Genomic DNA, 12820 nt, shown 5'->3' on the forward strand with positions numbered 1-12820 from the left:
GAAACAAGAAGGATGGTCCTTGGTGTGTCCAACCTAGCTGAGTGAGAGCTTCACATGTATAGGCTGACATCTTTGTTGTTGATACCATCTAGTGGCAATAAGCTAGTATGACAGGCTCATGTTGCCTTTAGGTAGTCCCAGGATCTCTATCGTTAGGAGTTGGTATAGTTCAGTGGCAGAGCATTTGACAGCAGATCAAGAGACTAAAGATTAAAATCCAACCCTGTACATCCCTTTGGATGAGAGAATCAGCAAAAGAAACATGTACGGAGGAGGAATCCTCATATGGAACTCTTGCTACCAGAGTGTTCTCTTGGCATGTCCAACCAGACAAATAAATTCAAGAAGTTTGAACTTACATTTTGAAGCACTGGAGTCTGTCCTCCTGTCCTGACCACCTCCCCTGGACCAAAAGAAAGTGACTTCTCCGCCAGAGTAGACTGTGGTGAAGAAACACTATGAATGCCACTAGTTCAATCAAGAAACACGCTATTGCCACCATTATTTTTTGTCAGTGTTCTATTGACCCCCCCCCCCCTGGCCCCCCCTTGCCAGGAACCTCTAGGGATCAAATGTACTACTAGGATCATGTCTGTAGTTGTATAGGGATTGGTAAAGAGGGGCTGATAGAATTACCATGTCCAATTAAGGAGATGAAGAGTGAGTCTTCACCTGCACCAAAAAGGTTCATTGTGTGTTATGAAAAGATTACATAAATATAGTGATGAGAGCTGAGAGCTTTTCTTTTTCCTTGTATTGAATGGATATGTTCAATGTATTCAGTACGTGAGAGCTGAAACAGGGTTTTATTTTTCCTTGTATTGAATGGATATGTTCAATGTATTCAGTACGTGGGTAGTTGACATATAAGCCTGAAAAAAGGTTTCAGGTCATAAAGGTTATTGAATTGTGTTGTTTTGACTCTTACATTTCCAACAATATGTGGTGTTTCTAGATTTTGTTTGAAACTACTTTGAAACTACTTTGTTGCATTAGTGCCTACAATTGTCATATGGTGTGACATTGAAGTTATTGTATGTAAAATTAAAATGGGGTATACTTTTCTTAAGTAACTCACTTTATCATAATTCTTTATAATTAATTTCTTGAGGTCAAGCTTTTCCTTGTGCAAATTAATTAGATTTCGTATTATTTTTTGTAATCATCGTGCTAAGTAAGACATTTGTCTTCAATCTTTCGATATATGTTATCTTAATTCTGACAAACCCTGATATAAATGTAAAATAATGCTTGTGACTCTTACTGATGCTATTTCCATGTGTTCTATTGAGATTTATATGATTTTTTACAAACAGCCTTTTATTGTCACAATTCTGAATGTCACACCAAATGATGTAGTGTCACACTGTATGCCACATGAACCACGCCACCATTTTTCAATTAAAAAACATGTATAATATGCATTAAATATTCAAACAAAATAATTTAAAGAAAAATCACACAAAAGCATTATGCCACTAAACATTGTGTAGCAGAACCATATTTCTAGTGAGGAACACACTGATGAACAAAAGTATTAAGTTGAAAAGAAATCATGGCGGGACACAGCTGCCAATGCTCCAATTTAAAGTAGTGTGCGCTAAAAAATGTGTTGCGCTATGTACCGCGGCCCTATGTGTTCAAACTTCATTAAACATAAGCCAGTCATATCTCAAGAGCGGAACATCGACTGCATGGCTTGGGTTTTGATATTCCACAGACAATTTGATTGTGATAATAGAAAATGCAGTCTGATTTGTTTGGCCAGACATAAGCATTTTTCTTCCCAAGTTGTTGCATACAGTTCACCTGCAGCTCCTCCTCACCATATATCCCCATGATCTGTCCCACATACAGTTTGTCATCATATTTAATGTTAAACATTTACTAAACACTTACTCAAGTAACCGGCTTCAAAACAACTAAACACCAAGCAAAGAGCTATGGACAGAGTCACATAACCCTTGTGCTGCCTTCGGGTCACATGACCCAAAGGTTCATAACGAACCATTGATGTGTTTACACAATTTTACTCAACACAAAAACAAATCAAAATAATTTTATTTTAACCTTCGCAATGTGGGGGGTCTGAGACAACCCAACGGTTAAAAGAAAATGCTTCACTTTGTTTTTTCATGCGGTAAAGTTGTCGCAATACGACGGTGGGTCACAATGACTGATGGGTCAGAATGACCCGGAGATCAGAATCAAAATCAGAATCAGAATCAAAATTCGGTTTATTCGCCATGTATGTTATACAAACACGGAATTTACTGTGGCAGGGAGGTGCAAAACACTAAACATATACGAATCTTAAATTAAAGATAACACAAAGGTTAAATATACAGCTGAACGAGACCCAGGTGAACCTAATAAAATTGATTACAAGCCGAGTAAGCAGGGACTGAGGACCTCTAGAGCACTGGTCTTCAACCCTGGTCCTCAGGGACCCCTGCCCTGCATGTTTTAGATGTTTCCTTGCTCCGACACACCTGATTCAAATGAATGGGTCGTTATCCAGCTCTGCAGAAGCCTGCTTAGGACCATTCATTTGAATCAGGTGTGAATCAGGACAAGCAATATACTGACACACTTGACTCTCAGGACTTCCTCTCTCCTTGCAGGATCAGCGTTTAATCTCTCCCTGTATCTCCGTGTTCTTTCTACACTTGTCATCTCTCTATACTATATCCATTTGGCTTCCACAAGATGAGAAAACAAAAGAGAAGCACATGGGTGAGTAAGTATGAAAAATGGTGAGTATGGAAGGAAGTATGGATTCCCCTGATTAGAGTAGGTATACATCTATTGGTGTGTGATTATAGACCGAAAAAGGGTTAAAAAGGACAAATCATACATTAAACTTAACTTTAAGTTATAAAGATACAAGAATACATTGTCAGCTCAAATGAGAAATTATTCTGTGTGTAGTAAAACACTGTTCATATCATATGGTGTGACATACATCATATGAGGTGAGGTTTTGTGTACATCATTCACACAATATGAGGTTTCATGCACTTAGCAAAACATTGGGCCTTGTGGTTATATGCTAGCATCCTAATAGCATACCCACTGTAACAGGGTAATATTGATTTTAAAGTATTAATGCGAAAAAAGTAATTTATCTTTGGTATTTTTATGTAAAACCCATCACACTAAAAGACACTGGGAAGGGGAACTAAAATGGGATTGCCAAAAAGATTTGATTTATTGAAAAAATGACAAGAAACAACTCGCCTTGTAACCCTTGCATGTGCTTCTGAGATGTCTTCTGTACTTCTCCCCAAGGGTCTCCAAACAATTTTAAATATTTAAAGTTTAAATACCATATGGATATCATATGGTTTAAGACTCTCTGGATAAGAGCGTCTGCTAAATGACTAAATGTTTAAACACCATATGATATCCATTTTCTGGGACAAAATCTTATTGACCTGAGCAGACTAAAATATTATGTATGGACCAACAGACATCTGTGTTATCATTCTGTACTTTGTTAAGGAGAGTTTTACTCAAGTTCACATTTTGTAAAACGTGCTTGGGACAGTCACAACATGAGATTTTTCATGTTTGGTGGAAAAAGTGAGTTCTGAATTTCATAAATGTTCAGTATGTTCACATCAAGCAGCATGTTGTGAACAGTCTAAAACCATTTTGAGACAAACGTAATGTTTATTTATTTGTGTTTGACGCTCGGAACCTCAGGGCATGTCACGTCAAACACCCACGTTAGCACCGCCACTGTTTATTAATGATTCAGACTGCCTCCTCTGGAAGCCGTCTCAGTATCAGTGACATTGATGCAGACCTTACGCAACCTTGTGTGATGCCTTTTGTTTCCATGCTTGTTCAGTAAACACACAGTATGTTGTCGCCATCGTTTACATATAATGTTCTAATCATTGCAGGTGTTATCTCCTGTGTTGGTGTCATGTGCCGTGCATGCGTCAGATCATATAAATATGTTAATTAATGAAGATCATGCCATAACACGAAAACAGTAGCCCATTCAAACAACCGTTAACCATGAAAACACGTATTTGTTAGTGGCTTGGGTAGAAAATTGAGAACTGGAAAAAGCCTTGCAGACTATAGTGGTGATAAATCGGAAGAAAGAGCTCAAATTTTACACATGAACCTATACCCAACTGTAGAATAATTGTGCAAAACATTTAATTGTATTATCTGTTTATTTGGTCAACATCTTAACAAACACCTCTTCCAAATAAAAATAAAAAGGCTATATTAACAATCATATTAAATAACCAGCTAATAAGCTTATATCATTTTGCAAAAGACAATGCGAATAGTTGGGCTATTCTGTAATAACATTCACTGGCTGGCTGATGTTTTACCCTACGCCTGCCTACCCTACGCCCCCCTCCACCTCCCTACACCCTGCATGGGGTTGCAAATCCCGGTGCGCGCGGAGTCTTCATGCGCAACCGCTCTACTTTTGCAAGTGGACTTCTCTTCTTGGAAACTACATAGTAAAATGAATATATTATCTAAGCTACTTTTGCTCTACATGATATCAATTATTAATTCAGATAGTTTAGGATTCTGTCCGCCTTTTTGCGACTGCACAAATTGGGATATCCGAACGATTTCATGTTTCAAGATGGAAGTCTTACCTTCATTCCATCCAAGCACAACTCATTTGTAAGTCTAATTGCATCAACAAATACATTCAAATACATTTCAAATCGCTTACCCAGCTGTTCCTATTTGATTTAGTAGTGCTTTAGTGGCTGTATTCATCTTTAGTGAATACAGGTCTATTGATTACATTTTACTATTTATGAAAAGATGGCTTGAAGAGACGAGGCTTTCCTCAATACCCCCAGATGCCTTTGCTAACATGGTTAATATTTCCCACATGTAAGTAAAAAGAAATCTGGACAATCAATTCGTCTGTATGGATATTGTATGGAAAAGTATGTTTGTCTTGTTTTATTGAATCGTCATTGATGGCTCTTTCAACAACTAGAACTAATGACAATAATACACAACATGTGTGTGACTGGCTTATAATGACCCATTTTTATTTTTCCATTGATATCATCTTTCCCAGCTATATATTTGATGATGAATACCTAAAGCTTTTAGACAGACACTCATTTCACAACCTCCCCAAAGCCTCTCACATGTGAGTAATTAATACAATTTCACACAGAATCATTATTAGACCGTTTAAACTGTTGTACCCTGTCAACCCATAAAAGTTACGTTTACAAATTAAATGAATTGCCTAGTGTCATTGAGTTAAGGAACTTGATCCATATAGTAAACTACACCTCTGGATAGTGTGCAATTCATTTAATCAACTAATGTGTAGTAAATGTTCATGTTTTACTAATGAATGTTCCCTGATCATCAGGTTTACCAAATAAACTGAACTATCCTCTTGATTTACAGTATATAATTGAGGTCCCCTGGTACAGTGTACTTACATCATCAGGTGTACATGAGATTGACAGACTGGCATATTGGAGATAAACATCAGTCACATAAACTTGCTTCAAGATCACAGACATGCATTACCATGAACAAGTTATGTTTTCACAAGCCAGAAGTTACATTTATAGCTCCCTCGCAAGATAGGAAGCACCAGTTTTCCATTGCCAGCAGTCAATCTATAAAATCCCTATTATGCATTAAATAATACCCTTAGTCCACTCTTGAAAAACAACAACAAAAAAAGTTATTTTTCTGTGGACGGTATTCATGTTTGAAGTGTGTTTGAGTTTGTATGTCTACTTGCTTATGTCTTTGTGTTTCACACAGAGAAATACGAAGTATCCGGACATTGTCACACATTGACAGGGAGGCATTCAAGGACCTGCCACATTTAAAATATCTGTAAGTACATATGAATTTGGTCTTTTGAGTTTGTGAACAGTTGACAGTTGAATTAGAGGAGTCAGATGGCTTAGCGGTTAGGGAATCAGGCTGTTAATCAGAAGGTTACCGGTTCGATTCCCGGAAGTGCAAAATGAAGTTGTGTCCTTGGGCAAGGCACTTCACCCTACTTGCCTCAGGGGGAATGTCCCTGTACTTACTGTAAGTCGCTCTGGATAAGAGCGTCTGCTAAATGACTAAATGTAAATGTAATGTAAATTATCCAAAGTCAACAAGTTGGGCCACTGTGTTAAAATCCACTGAATGAGAAATTGACCACTTGTCATGGAAACACCATTTAGTTTATATCTGGTACACTAATGGGTTGGTTTCAATGCAGGGAGATTTCCAACACAGGGCTTCTATCCTTCCCTGAACTGGGACACATTCACTCCAGCCAAGAAGAGCTCATCTTGTACGTATATATGGATGCTTTTATATGACCCTGTGCCAACCTGTCTCACAATTATACAATAGACACGGATTGGTTGTTGAACAGAAATCCTGTAACAAGGTCTTAGGCATGGGGATTTTACAATGTTTGACATAACAGGGAGGCGAGACAAAATGTGGTTAACTCAGAGCTAAATATCCCATAATAATTGGAATATTGTATTTTTGAAGTGAGATGAGTCTCAGATTTTTCCTAAAAAGAAATGTGATTTACTTGTAGAAGTGCTAAATGTTGAGGCACAATCAGATGACTCAATTTAAAAAATGTCATTAAAAAAACACAAAATGAGACTGTGGCAGCCAAGACCATCTTGCTCTGTGCTTTGACCAAATGATATCTATGGCCACAAACTGTACGCATATGGTATCAAACAATCTAAACAGGGACATGGAAAATGGATAATACATGTTTTCATAAAATATCTAATCCCTCTCCCCACAGGGATATTTCAGACAATCCATTTATAACTGTACTACCTGCCAACTCATTCAATGGAATCTCTGAGTCCACCATAATCCTGTGAGCACAATTTGTTGTTGCATTTATAGGATTTCTGAAGTCTAAATATAAGGTCCCTGTGATTGATTTAGATTGCCTTCGGAAAGTATTCAGACTTGTTTGCTTTTCCTCATTTTGTTGGGATAGACTGAATTTAAAATGGATTACAAATATTGTGGGAAGAAAACGGTGCAAAAGCACTGAAGGTTTTCGCAGCCAAAGTGTGGAAACCTCCAAGTCTCTTCCCAGAGCTGCACATCCTGCAAAACTAAATAACCAGACCTGGGGGTGACAAAAAAACTTCTGGCCACTTAAGCAGACCTTCAGAGATGGGATGATCTGCTAAACTGACCACTATTGGGCCCTTCATGGTAGAGGAGACAGAAGTCACTATAGCTGGACAGAGTAAAGGGGATTTGACTGAGTGTTGGAAGAAAAATAAAACCAAGCACTTTATCTTGCAAAAACCAGGACCTGCTTATCACCATCAATATGGTGAAAAATGTTGGTGGCAGTGACATGCTGGGCAACTGTTCCGAATTGTGAAAATTCCTGACAATGCCAAAAGATTTGCTGAATAGTACACAAACATATTTGTCTTGCTGTGGCTTATTGTGTTTCATTTTCAATTCTGTTCAAAATATGGAGAAAGTGAAGGAATGTGAATACTTTCTGAAATCATGGTCTGTGGGACCTCCAGCTTTAGTGCTGAATGTTTGTAACCTACATTTAACACAGTATTTATCTGGATTAAATCATTGCTTGAAGCTAAAGACACAATTATGGGCGTTCAGCGCATGTTCAATGTTACATCATATGAAGCAACTGGTGCACTGAATTTTTGGTCTGTTGCAGGATGCTGAACCGCAATGGACTGACTGAGATTCAGGCCTTTGCGTTCAATGAAAGCAGACTGGAGAAAGTGTATGTCTCCAACAAGCCTGAAAATTACATTTGTCTTATTTTGTACTTTTTCTTACGCCCCACAGACTTTCAAACTCATTCTGGCGATGCTGTCTTTTCAGGAATCTTAAAAGAAATGTGGATTTGGTGAGAATGGATGAGAAAGCATTCGCTGGTGTGATCAGTGGCCCTGTTGTTTTGTAAGTATTTGGCAAGCTGAGCAGGATTTGACTTCATTCAGTACGTTTTGGCTCAGTGTTCAAGATAAATGCATTATCAGAAATCTAGTGTCTTATCTTACCAACATGCTCAAATAAAGTATATGCAGATGTTTCAATCATGTTTAACAGTACTTTGTGGAAATGTAGTGTGCAGCAGCTCATCAAACAATCACATAAGCTTTCTGAATCCAAAAATAAATGCATGCCAAAGGACACAGTAAGGCTGTGTACAAACTCAAAAACAACAGTTACCTTTTATTGGTTTCCAGCCTAGAATAGCCATGTTTTGTCTTCTACTGTATTTCCTTTCCTTCTTTGTCTTGCTAGAGACATTTCAGAGTCGAGGGTGAGCATTTTACCATCAATTGGGTTGGAGTTTGTTGAGAAACTTCTAGCTGAAAACACTTGGGCCCTTAAGAAACTACCACCCCTCGAAGCCTTTCAGCATCTGCAGAGTGCTCAATTAACCTACCCGAGCCACTGCTGCGGACTCCTAAAGATGAAACGGTGGAGAGGGTGAGTACCACAGTCCGTCAGATGTTTCCCACGCTCTACTTTGCATGCAGATGTTTCCCACGCTGTACTTTGCATGCAGATGTTTCTGCATCCTGCTTTTAAAGTTTGTTCCAGAAAGCATCAATGTTATAGCATGTGACTTATCAACCGCAAATGCATCAGCACAATTTGGCATTATATTTTAAGTTACTGTTGGTAACAGAATTTACTAGCCATTTAATTAATCTTAGAAATGAGATGTATGTATACCCATGTCAAATCAAAAATCCAATCATATACAAATTAATTTGTATAGCCCTTTTTACAAGCAATGTCACAGAGGGCTTCACATACGCCCACAGAACTGCCCCTCAACCAACCTTAAACCCTTAAGGAAGACAAGCAAAAACTCACTAGAGGAGAACAAATTTAAGAAATGTTGGGAGGAGCTTTTCAGTGAGGGATCCCCTCCTCCAGAGACGGTTGGTGAAAGAGAGGTGCAGAAAAGAGGCTAAAAAGTCATACAACAGTGAAGTGTTGATGGGTGGCTGGGGGACTGTGATCGGTGCAGCATCACAGGCAAATCAGAAATCTGTTCCAGGGAAGAGAAACTAATAAGAATGCCCCGTCCCCATCATCTACAACTAGCAACAGAAACAATAACGGTAACAATATAAAGTCTCAGGTTTACTTTAATTGTAAATTCAAGTGATATGATACCTATGCAGACATATAGATGCTTTATTTGTCATTTAAAAGTTATACATGATACATGTACAGACAAACACGCAATTCAGGTTTGCATTAAAAGTACACACACACACACACACTAGCAGCCGTAGGACTGATTAAACAAAAAAGGTTTTTAACTTAACTTTGAATGTCGAAACGGTATCAGCCTCCTGATGGGTAATTTGTTCCAGAGAAGAGGTGCTCTATAGGAAAATGCCCTGCCTCCTGCAGTTTTTTTTATACATTTTGGGAACCACCAGATAGCCGGCATCTTGGGATCTTAGTGTCCTTGCGGGGTGATAGTGTGCAAGGATACCAGAGAGGTATGGTGGTGCTAATCCATGGAGAGATTTGTAGGTTAGTAGTAGGACTTTGAAATCAGCTCTGTCTTGGATTGGTAGCCAGTGTAAAGAGATGAGAAGATGTTATATGATCATACTTTTTGGTTTGGGTCAGTAGTCTAGCAGCAGAATTTTGCACCACCTGTAATTTTTTTTTAATGTAGGTGCTTGGGGAGTCCAGAGAATAATACATTGCAGTAGTCCAATCGGGATGTAACAAATGCATGTATTAGTTTTTTCAGCATCATCCTTTGATAGGAAATTTCTTGTTACACAGATGGAAAAATGCAATTCCGGTAATATGGTACTCAAAGCCCAACTGGCTTTAAGAGTCTTTGATGCCGTTTAGGTCTAAGGTGAGATTGGATAAATTATTTCTGTATTTTTAAGGTCCAAAAATTTGCACCTCTGTATTATCCGAATTGAGAAGAAGGAAATTTGCCGTCATCCAAGTTCTTATCCCAGAAACAAATTTTTCCAGAGCGTGTGGTAGTTCTCCAGGCTTAAGGGACATGTATAGCTGTGTGTCATCTGCATAGCAGTGAAAATTTACTCCGGAGCTTTTAATTATGTTGTTTCCTGGGGTTATGTAACGGCTAGTAGACATTTTCTGAGTGCCTCGGCTCTGGCATAGTTCCATTTTGAAGACAACCAGGCAGTGGTCTGATAATGTAGGATTATGAGGGTGGACAATGAGGTCAGTAATCTCAATTCCCCGTGTGAGAACTAGATCTAATGTATGCGAGTGAAGATGGGTAGGTTTGGGGACCACTTGTGTGAGGCCCGTTGAATCAATGAGAGCAGTGAAGGCCTTACTTAAAGAATCTTTTGGGTCATCTACGTGAATGTTAAGTCACCCATAATTAGGATGTTATCAGTATACGTCACAAGATCAGCACTAAAATCTGCAAATTCCTCTAGGAGGAGGGAATACAGACCTGATGGACGATACAGAGTGGCTATACAAAATGAGGGGTGAGGGACAGGAGTAGTAGCATTATTCCTCTTTAATGTAGTTGGTCTAAGTCCGAACACATCTCTCGTTTTCATCTGACCACAATGTGCTCCAATGTTGCTTTAATGGAATTCTACAAAGATGTTGTTGGCGTCATCAGAACCTTTGACAACCTTTGATTTAAATGCATGGGAGCTGCCTCCTGTAGCTGGTGTAGTTTAATTCACCAGCTGGGAGGTAAACCAATACAAAAGTATAAAGTTAATATGAACATTTTAAAACACAGAATATGGATTGACAAGTTTTCGCCATAACATTGGTCCTTGTCACCGAATCAACTAAGCAACATCATAATCACTGGCGCTGCACTAGTTAATGCTAAAGCAGAAACTGTCATTCTAGACAGTTCTGTCCTTCAAACTTTATGGCAACCATTTGATGAGGCCCTTTCCTGTTTCAGCGTGTATTTGTGTGTGCGTGTTTTGGTAGAGTGAAGTGTCTCAGTACCTGGACTCTCTTCATTTCATTTTTAAACTGGGTCAAATTGACTTTAACAAAAATGTGTTCCTCAATTGAGTGTTTCAGGATGAAAAAATACAAACCCAGATGCGTCCAGATGGATGCAATCTTATGGATGGAATTTGTCTTTTCAAAGTAATGGATCTTTTAGTTATTGGACTGTAAACACTTATCATTTGTCATCTCTGATATTTTAGACATGTGGAGCTAGGTATTTGCAATCTGACCAATGGTGGAGTACAACAGACATCCATGAGGTCTGCAGTGGCTCCATCTCTGGAGTACCAGAGTCTGGGGTCTGTTTCCATGGATCCGCATCAGATCAACAGGAGCCATCCACACGCAACCGACAGTCCATACGAGTACAACTACGACACCTACGACTGTCAAACTGAGGAATGCATCGAGGACATTTTTGTGGAGTTTCCTACAGAGCATCTGGATGAAGGCTTTGATTACACCCTGTGCGACGACGACAAGCTGGACCAGGGTGTCATTTGCCTCCCAAAGCCAGATGCCTTCAACCCCTGTGAAGACGTCATGAGCCTGGGCTTCCTCAGGGTGTCCCTGTGGGTCGTCAGCTCGTTAGCCATCCTGGCTAACCTTCTGGTGTTGCTCATTCTGCTGTCCAGCCACAGCAAGCTGACGATCACTCGCTTCCTCATCTGCAACCTGGCATTCGCGGACTTATGCATGGGGATGTACCTGCTGCTCATCGCCTCCGTCGACTGGTACACGCGCTCCCAGTATTACCACTATGCCATCGCCTGGCAGATGAGTCCTGGTTGCCACCTCGCTGGGGCGCTCACCATCTTTGCGAGTCAGCTTTCCGTCTACACGTTGACAGCCATTACCCTCCAGCGCTGGCACGTCATTATCTTCGCCATGAGCCCGCAACGCCGCCTGCGGCTACGCCATGCGTTGGTGGTGATGCTAGTGGGTTGGGTTCTCTGTTTGCTGCAAGCCTTCTTGCCATTAGTCGGTGTAAGCAGCTACCAGAGGGTAAGCATCTGTCTACCCATGGATATTGAGACACCTGCCGCTCGCATCTACGTGGTCTCCGGGCTAGTGATCAATGTACTGGCGTTCATGGTGGTGTGTGTTTGCTATGTGCACATCTACTGCATGGTCCATAATCCACAGCACCAGTCCAGCAGAGGAGATGCCAGCATGGCGAAACGTATGGCCGTACTTATTTTCACCAATTTCTTATGCCTGGCCCCGATTTCCTTTTACGGCCTCTCTGCTACTCTGTACCGACCGCTCATCACGGTTACTGATTCCAAGGTCTGCCTTTTTTTGTTGTTTTAAATGAACAATTCATGATTTCAAGTTCATATTTAAGAGTATATAGATGACATTATCCCCTGTAAGAGGACTTTACAGCACTGTGCATTTCTTTTTATATGATCTCTTATCTAAGGGGGATTCATTTTCCACTTTTTATTCACTGAATTTGTTTGTTCATCTTTTTTTCAACAGGTATTGTTGGTGCTAATTTACCCCCTGAACTCCTGTGCCAACCCATTCCTCTATGCCATCCTTACACGGGCTTTTCACACAGACATCTTTATCTTGCTGAGCAAGATGGGCATCTGTCGGAGCAAGGCCCAGCTCTACCGAGAACAACTAGTCATTGGCAGGTTCCAGAGCTCCAAACCATGTGCAGTTAAGTCCAAGTAAACCTCGCCAACTCTTTTTTTGAGAATTTACAAAAGTTAAACGGCACTCAGTTGAGATCATGCTGGCCCAAATATGGTTTTGTTGAGCATACCTGCTATGCTCCAGCTCTGCTTTC

The 12820-nt window shown here is 39.9% G+C and overlaps 2 protein-coding genes across 5 annotated transcripts in view; both read left to right on the plus strand.

Moving 5' to 3' along the window:
* nrxn3a (neurexin 3a) overlaps positions 1-12820 on the plus strand; it is a 532817-nt gene that overhangs the window by 222263 nt on the left and 297734 nt on the right.
* On the plus strand, positions 2575-12745 carry LOC134026180 (thyrotropin receptor-like). Of its 4 annotated transcripts, none has more exons than XM_062468683.1 (11): positions 2575-2736; positions 4813-4884; positions 5078-5152; positions 5791-5865; positions 6245-6319; positions 6800-6877; positions 7712-7780; positions 7882-7959; positions 8308-8496; positions 11220-12309; positions 12505-12745. In XM_062468683.1, exons 2-11 carry the CDS (start codon positions 4865-4867, stop codon positions 12703-12705), a joined length of 1950 nt encoding a protein of 649 aa, XP_062324667.1. In that variant the 5' UTR covers positions 2575-2736; positions 4813-4864; the 3' UTR covers positions 12706-12745. The 4 variants fall into 4 exon arrangements, with proteins under 4 accessions (XP_062324667.1, XP_062324668.1, XP_062324665.1 ...); XM_062468681.1 differs by lacking the exon at positions 2575-2736 and adding an exon at positions 4319-4665; XM_062468682.1 differs by lacking the exons at positions 2575-2736; positions 6800-6877 and adding an exon at positions 4319-4665.

Source organism: Osmerus eperlanus, chromosome 9, assembly GCF_963692335.1.
Source record: "Osmerus eperlanus chromosome 9, fOsmEpe2.1, whole genome shotgun sequence".
Taxonomy (NCBI): Eukaryota; Metazoa; Chordata; class Actinopteri; order Osmeriformes; family Osmeridae; genus Osmerus; species Osmerus eperlanus.

Bases quoted from the DNA above. Each gene is read 5' to 3' on its own strand.
- LOC134026180 (XM_062468681.1), top strand. From the start codon at position 4,406: ATGGGGTTGCAAATCCCGGTGCGCGCGGAGTCTTCATGCGCAACCGCT. The intron at 6,878-7,711 runs GTGAGCACAATT...GGTCTGTTGCAG, and splicing joins TCTGAGTCCACCATAATCCT to GATGCTGAACCGCAATGGAC. The intron at 12,310-12,504 runs GTCTGCCTTTTT...TTTTTTCAACAG, and splicing joins TCACGGTTACTGATTCCAAG to GTATTGTTGGTGCTAATTTA.